Genomic DNA, 7956 nt, shown 5'->3' with positions numbered 1-7956 from the left:
GCGGTCTCTTGGTGAGAGAGAGAGGGGGTTGGGGGGGGGGGGGGGTTGGCATGGCTGGTGGCATCTGGGGGTGGAAGAGGTGTGCACAGAGAAGCTGTAGGTGAGCGGACTGCCTCCATGCTCTGCGCCTTTGCCAGTGTGCTGAGAGCTGGCTCTTCATGTTCCTCAGTACTCCATCGCTGGAGATGACTCAGTCACAGAAGGGGTGACGGACTTGGTGCGAGGGACACTCTGTCCAGCCTTGAAGTCCATATTTGAACATGGATTGAAGAAGCCATCTCTGCTGGGGGGGCCCTGCCATCCCTGGCTGTTCATTGAAGAGGTGAGATGTCTCCGTTCCCTTCATGGGGCTGTGTTGGCAGAGGGCTGGGGTGATGGGCCTGTGGGGCAGAGTGCACTGACTGTCCCTCTGCCCTACTAGGCTGCAAGCCGGGAAGTGGAACGGGACTTTGATTCTGTGTATTCTCGCCTTGTGCTGTGCAAGACTTACAGGTAAGGCCACTTTATTCACATGAAGTAACTGGGTCTGTGTGCTGCTCCTGCACGCTCATCAACCTGCTGCTGCTCTCCACCTTGGGAAGGGTCATGGTCTGCACCATCCTTCTGTGGGTGTGGTGTCAGCAGGCTGCTGTGCCCATGCTGACTTGGGGCTGGCAGTGACTCTTGCCCCCTTCCTCGTGCTCCTGTCTTTGCTTCTGGGGCTGTATCTCGCTCTGTCATGGCTGCAGGATCAACTGTGGGCTCAGCAGTAGCAAGGGAGCTGTTGGGGTATGGAGGGGTAAAGGCCTGCTTGTGCCCAGCGTGGCTCCGGAGCTGGCTAGCGCTCTGCTGTGATCTTTGCAGGCTTGATGAAGATGGCAAAGTCCTCACTCCAGAGGAGCTGCTTTACCGGGTGAGTGCTGCGCCCAGCCCAGCCAAAGCCCAGCTCCTAATGTGGGGAAGTTTCCCATGGAGGCTGCTGAAGGGTGATGCCCTTCTCTAGCAAGATGCTTGAGCATCTCCCAGACCTTCCTTGATGGGAAGCAATAGAGACACCAAGTGCTTGGGGAAAGGCAGAAAGTGAAGCCATCAAGAAGGCTCGGCCCCTCTGATGCTAACCGGTGGCACTGGGTGAGGGTGGGGAACTCTGGGGAGGAGAGCATTTGCCTGTGTTGCTGAAATGGCTGCCCAGCCAAAGGCCAAGCCGAGAAGGCAGTAACCACATCTTCCTGCCCTGCAGGCGGTTCAGGCAGTAAACATGACGCACGATGCTGCACATGCACAGATGGACGTGAAGCTTCGTTCCCTCATCTGTGTTGGACTCAAGTGAGTCATCCAGTCCTGATACCCACCCCTGGGGTGAGGGGTGTGAGGAGCTTGGGAGGGGGCAGAGCAGGCTCAAGGGCAGCAGTTGTTTCAATCTACTGTAGGCCATAGGGTCTTTTTCTCCCTCTCTGCAGCCACTGAGTGGGACCGGCTCCTTTCTTTGTTCATCATGCTGGCCTGGCTCCTGGCTGGAAGAAGTAGCTCTCGTTGCGTGGAGTGGCTCGTAGAAGTTTACTGGGTTATCCTGTTCCCACTGGGGACAGGACTGTGGGCTGGGATCAAGGCTTGGGCTGAAAATAAATTATACCAAAGGGATGGGGGCTTCTTTCCCTGGCTTCAGCCGAGTAACATGTTTCCACCCTGTCGCTGCAGTGAGCAGGTACTGCATTTGTGGCTGGAAGTGCTGTGCTCAAGCCTGCAGACCGTGGAGAAGTGGTTCCATCCCTGGTCATTCCTGCGCAGTCCTGGCTGGGTGCAGATCAAATGTGAGCTGAGGTGAGTCTGTCCCCATGGGTCTTGCCAGGGCCTGGAGTGGATTTCCTCCTCCCCTGCAGGAGGTGGCCCTCACTATGGCTGGCTTTGGACCCTCTCCAGTGAGTAGCAGCGTGGGCTGCCCGGACATCCCTGCTGCAGAGATTTCCTTCTGTGTGCTGAGGCAGCAGCAACTGTCTAGACAGTCTAATGCGATGGATGCACTGTGCCTGCCTGATCAGGAGCTGAGCTTGGCTCCTGGGGAGCTGTTGTGACAATCAGGCAGCCTCTGCCTGCCAGCAGCCTCCTGCTGCGCCCTGCGCCTACTCTGATGGTGCCTTTTCCACCCTGCTGGTCTCCAGGTCCTGTGCCAGCCACCATGAGTCAAAGCAGGGAACAGGGAACGTGCTAGGGAGACAGTCTGGCTGTTGCTGGCCGGGAAGGAGTCACTCATCGGCTGACTCCTGGTTAAGCGAGGGAGCGGTGTCGGGGGCTGAAGGCAGCTGAGCTCGCATGAAGCACATCGCTTGGAGCCCAGGGCACGCACCCGTGCTGCGTGCTCCTGGCCCTCCTGCACTCTGCAAAGCCACATCCAGTCCCAGTGAGCTGCAGAGCAACCCTCCCCACCACCACCACCACCACTCCAGCCCTGCTGCTGCTGCCGTCCTGTGGGAACTGGTTTTTGTTCCAGATGTGGGCGCGTCAGTAGCAGGAACAGGCCCGTGTGTACGTACGCACCTCGGGGTTCCCTGTTCTCCTTGTGCTGCTGCTGAATGGGAGGGAGGGGGGAGCCCCCTCCACCTCTCTGCTGCCCTGTCCTGGGTCTCGCAGCACGGGGGCAGTGCTAGTTCACAGCCGAAGGACCAAGTGGGCCTGGTTCATGGCTGGGCCCAGGTTAGTGTGGAGCAGAAACGGAGGTTTTATGACATATTTCTCCCAGCTAGGTTCCTGTGGATGGCCTTGGCTCCCTCACTGCTGCAGGAGTTGGAGGAGACCCCCACATAGGAGTTTCCCCTGAGTCTGAAGGACTGATGAGCTTGTTGCCAGGAGGTCTGAGCTCTGTGTCCCCTGTCCTAGGGACAGGGTTGAGGCTGTGCCTGCAGCCCCTGCTTAGGGCTGGGTCCAGCGAGGGAGCTCCATGTGCCATCCTCATGCGGCACTTGTGCATGGGGGTCGGGACACATCTCTTACTTCAGAGAATGAGAGAGAGAGAGAGAGAGAGAGAAAGGGGTGCAGAATCTCTGAGGTGCTAGTGGCAGGAGTCTGCTTTCTAGAGAGGAACCTGCAACCCCCCATTGCTAGCTGTGTACAGTCCTCAGCTGCGGTATCTGCAGTCTAGCAGAGCCTGGGGCTGCCTGTGCCTCCCTGCACTGCTGTCAGGCTCTGTAGGGGTTGCACTTGAGTCACATCCTCAAGCCTCTCTTTCCTGCATGGGCTTGGCACGATGTGAAGCCCAAAGAGTGGGTGGGAACAGGGGATGAGTGGCTGGTGTTGCCCTTTCAACACCAACAAACAAGGAATTTCATTCTTGTAAGCTTAGTGGTGTGCAGGGCAAGCCGAGGAGCCAGTGCAATTGTGTGCCTTGGGGGCAGCAGTTGCGGGCACAGGCTGGGGGTGTGATCTGGGTGTGTGTGAACACATGTGTTACCATCGCTCTCTTCCATTGCAGAGTCCTCTGCAAATTTGCCTTCAGCCTCTCTCAGGACTGGGAGCTGCCAACAAAAAGGGAGGTGAGTAGGTGGCATCTTTCATTCTGTCTCTCAGCCGTGGGCTTTGCTTACTGCCTTCCTCTCCTGGCTTTGTGCTCCAGCCCATCCTCTGCCTCCTCTTGAGCCGGCACCAGGGGCTGTGGATGGGGTCATGTTCCCTACCGAGGTATGTGGCAGTGCTGGCAGAGGGTGCTGCCTGCCCCTTCCCAGCTGGGGCAGAAGGAAATGGTAGGCCCCTCCCTTCCCCGGTGCTCTCCGAACCGCAGGGCCTCTCCCTGTTTCAGCTGCCCAGAGGTGGGAAGTGCAGAAAGCTGCTCTGTCTGGGTGCTGGAGACCTCAGCGTGCTTGGGCTCTGCCCGCAGACACAACCCCCCCTTTTCTGGGTGCGGTGCACTGACCCGGGTCTCTGTGTCATCCTGCAGGAGAAGGAGAAGAAGCCGCTGAAGGAAGGGGTGCAGGACATGCTCGTGAAGCACCATCTCTTCAGCTGGGACATAGATGGGTGACCCCCACCTTGCCCCATCCTGGGGAACCTTCTCAATGGCGCACACTCCTCTCCCCCACTCCCATCATGTCTCACCCCCTGCCCTCCCCCCACCCCACTCACTTGTATCTGTGACAAAATCCCCCTCAGGGGGCTGCCAGGCCACCTGGGAGAGATGGCAGCAGTGCCGAGAGGCTGAGCTGCAGACCCCAGGGAGGTGGTGGTCGAGGGTGATACTGCAAAGGGACAAGTGTGTTCTGGCCACAAAAACAAGTGCCCCATCTCTGCCACCCCCATCTTTTACTTGCCTCAGCCCTGACTCCCCCCAGCAGCGCCTGGGCGAGCCACCTGCCCTGCAGCCCTTCCTGCGCTGCCCTGCGTGGGGGTGTGAGCGTGTCTGCTGCTGTAGCTGTGGGGAGGAGACAGCCCTTGTGGGGTGGCTTTGACCGACGGGAGCTGGTGCTGTTGGCAGGTGGCATCGTGGGTGCAGGTGGAATGGGGCTGGTGAGAGACTCGTGCTGTACGGGAGCAGGGCTAGCACATGCCCCCATCCCGGTGCCAGCCACAGGCGGTGCCAGCCACAGGCTCCCCTCTGTCGGGGAGAGGGATGGCAAACCCTGAAGCACTTGGACAAGTTCCTCTGACCAGGAGCCGTGGCTGAGAAGGGGGAACTGGCATCAGCCTCATCCCACCTCCCTGGTACTGGTGTGTGGGGTGTTGACAAGAGGTGCCCGACTGCACTGGCCTGTTACCACTGTAACAGCCTTAGGGTATGGGCCTTGTCTCTTCTGGGAGCAGACAAAAACTGCCTCTTCCCTAAACAGGAGTGTTTCATGCTGTCATTTTAGTCTCTAGATGATTTTTACTGTTAACCAAAAAGCTGTAAATTAACTCCAGGAACGTGTATATTTTGGCACTGTTGTAGCTCAGGACGAGGTTCGCGTTGGAGCTGGCTCAGGGAGACTAACTGGTCCTCCTCGCCCTGCGGTGGCAGCGGGGATGCAGGTCAGGAGTGGAGAATTGCTGCTTTGTGGTGGTGGCTCTGGATATGGAGTCTGTGACTTTCTACTGAAAGCGCTTGTCTGTGAGCACAAACTACTCATGAAATGACACTAGATTCTTACTTTCCTTTATTCAGTGGGTTTGTAAATAAACTGTATCTTGGGAAGAGTCCTGGGCTTTGGCTTTGTTTTTTGATGGGGCTAGGACTAGATTTTAATTCTTAATTTCTGCCAGTTGAGAATTATGACCCCATTTCTGCGCTGCCTTCTGCTAGCGTCAAGCTGAGGTCTCTGCTCAGCCTGCGCTGGCACCGTGGGGGCTCCGCACACTGGCTTTGCCTCAGTGCAGCGCGCAAGGCTGGCTGGTGTCTGGGGCAGTGGTGCTGCCAGCAGTGGCAGCCCTGCCTCCCTCTGCTGCCAGCCCTCCCTGGGGTGCAGCTCTGCAGCAGAGCCCCAGGAGGCCCCAACAAGCAAGAAATCATAGAATTGTAGCACAGTTTGGGTTGGAAGGGACCTTTAAAGGTCATCTTGTCCAACCCCTGCAATGAGCAGGGACATCTTCAACTAGATGAGGTTGCTCAGAGCCCCATCCAACCTGACCTCGAATGTTTCCAGGGATGGGGCATCTACCACCTCTCTGGGCAACCTGTGCCAGTCTTTCATCACCCTCATTGGGAAAAATTTCTTCCTTAAGTCTAAATCTACCCTCTTTCAGTTTAAAACTGTTACCCCTTGTCCTATTGCAACAGGCCCTGCTAAAATGTCTGTCCCCATCTTTCTTATAAGCCCCCCTGAAGTACTGGAAGACTGCATTAAGGTCTCCCTGGAGCCTTCTCCAGGCTGAACAACCCCAACTCTCTCAGCCTGTCCTCATAGGACAAAATTTTAAAATACTCGAAGGGCTGTAGGGACCCTGCAAGGGCCCTTAGCAAAGGGAGAGGGTCTGGTAGAAAACGGGGCTGGGTTCATGGTGGACAGCAGTGTTGTCTGCAAGTCAACAAGGTTCTGCAGAAAAAGCAGCTGGGATCTCTTCTGCAAAGTGGGACACTAACAGCACTATGTTCAGACGCCCAAGCTCATGGGACGGTGGAAGTTGCAGCATATTTACTGATGTGAAAACTGGTGGTTTTAGTCAAAGTAATTCCAGTTTGGCATCTGGCAGGGAAACGCTGCAGCATCACCTCACCTCCAGAACAGCAGGGGTCCAGATCAGCCTACTGGGCTGTTGGAGGCTGTAAAAGCTGCCCCTGCTTCTCCTACTGCAAGACCTACTTCTGGTTGCAGGGTAGTTAATTTCCATACAGGAGGGACTCTCCCTGCAGCCAAGAAGGGATGAGGTACCACCACTCAAGCTTTTTTTTTCAGGTTTGAAAAAGACCTGGAGGGATCACCCACCCTTAGCTGGTAAAAGGCAGAGAGGCCCCAAACCCTCCCACCAGCATAGCAGAGATGTTTTTAAGCATGTGGCTGTTTGGAATTTTTTTAATAAAATGGATTTTTTTCAAATATTTGTAACTGAAAAAATAATTCAATTTAAAGTCCATTCTCTCCCCCATTAACTTGTCACTTTTTTATCCTTTTCCAGTTGAATACTTGCTCTGGATCCGATGCCCCAGCACTATCTGTCTCAGATGGTGCTGATCACCCCTCACCCTTTTCTGCATAGTGGAAGGGAGAGTGCGTGCTAGTCAAATACACATTACAAACAAGTAGTGGTTACAGCAGAAAGATTCAGGATTACATTCAAGGTAGAGGCAGAACATCAGACTTTCGTTTTTTTTCCCAATGGGTGCAAAAATGAACGTCCAGGGGAATACCTCTTCTGACAAAGAACTATTGAACTATTATTCAAACAAATAATAGTAAGAAAGCAGAGAACTGGGCTAGCCTGCTCTGGGCACAAGACTTTCCAATATTTCCTTGGATGAGGCACCATCTTCCCCTCTGCCCCCAGGCACAGGGCTAATGCTAGCTCTCCTGGCAGAAGCCCCCGGTGCAGCGGGGCTCTGGCAGGTTAGCTGGGTTCCTCGGGAGGTTAGGCTCATGATTCTGTGTCATCCGGGCTCCTTGAGGGCTCTTAAGCCCATCAGCCAATTATTTCAACTATGTTGGGCAAAGTTAGATTCCTACCACGTTCCACAAGTGATGGTGGCTGGGTAAACGTGAAAGGGAGCAGCTGTGAGCTCAGCCTTTCACCAGCAACCCTGGGGAAGGGCTAAATCTGTAATGGGCATTGGCATCTCACTGCCAACAAAGGGTGGGGTGCCCGGCCCCCTGCGAGGCACCAGGCATGGGTCAGGCCCGGAGTGCTCCCACCTTCTAGGAGCTCATTGCACTTCCATAATTTCATTCTTTATTTACCGGTTGCAGCTTTGTAATTACTTGTACAAAAGAAATCACACAGCTGGTTTTTGTGGGGGCTACTGCTCACGGCGAGCTAAAAGAAGCTAATGTTGCTCAAGTTTGACAAACGGGCAGCCTCACTTTTTTCCCCCCCAGCATCTGAGAGATCATCCCACCCCCCATGTACTAAGAAACGTCTGGCCTCCTGTGCCAGCCTGGTCCCTGGGCTGGGCCGCTGTCCTGGGGGAGCTCTGTAAGGCGATTGCTAATGCGCTCCCTGCTCCCAGTGAGCACCAGGGCTGCACCAGGAGAGGAGGGAGGGCTCAGGGTGCGAAGGGTGTGTCCTCCAGTCCCAGTTATTCTGATTTTTAGGACACAACACTGTAGCCTGGGCAAGAGAAAGCAGGTGGCAGGGGGGAAGGGGTATCCTCTCCAACCCAGACACTGAAGGAGGCAGGTAAGAGGCTCTGACTTGCTTACAGCTGGGGGGGAGAGGGGAGAGAAGGGGCAGAAAGGAAGGAAGCTGCCAGCAGGCTCTGCCTGCCCGTCATTAAGGAAGTGGCTCCCCATGCCGTTAACAAGCAAACAGGGCTCAGGAAAGCAGGAGTTTCTCCCAGCTGCAAAACAGGCTGTGACCCCGTCT

The 7956-nt window shown here is 55.6% G+C and overlaps 1 protein-coding gene across 2 annotated transcripts in view; it reads left to right on the top strand.

Moving 5' to 3' along the window:
* The window catches only part of SGSM3 (small G protein signaling modulator 3), a 28539-nt gene extending 24548 nt beyond the window's left edge, over positions 1-3991 (top strand). The window contains exons 16-22 of one of the 2 annotated variants that reach the window (XM_010281843.1): positions 170-322; positions 422-492; positions 844-892; positions 1220-1305; positions 1678-1800; positions 3446-3506; positions 3914-3991. In XM_010281843.1, the coding sequence (XP_010280145.1) occupies positions 170-322; positions 422-492; positions 844-892; positions 1220-1305; positions 1678-1800; positions 3446-3506; positions 3914-3991 (621 nt within the window). The remainder of the gene's footprint in view (positions 1-169; positions 323-421; positions 493-843; positions 893-1219; positions 1306-1677; positions 1801-3445; positions 3507-3913) is intronic. The other variant, XM_010281844.1, reaches the window with a different exon arrangement.
* The last annotated feature ends 3965 nt before the right edge of the window (positions 3992-7956 follow it).

The sequence above is a fragment of the Phaethon lepturus genome, unplaced genomic scaffold (genome assembly GCF_000687285.1).
Source record: "Phaethon lepturus isolate BGI_N335 unplaced genomic scaffold, ASM68728v1 scaffold9582, whole genome shotgun sequence".
NCBI classification, from domain to species: Eukaryota; Metazoa; Chordata; class Aves; order Phaethontiformes; family Phaethontidae; genus Phaethon; species Phaethon lepturus.
Note: the sequence above shows the minus strand (reverse complement) of the source record. Positions and strands in the feature narration are given on the sequence as shown.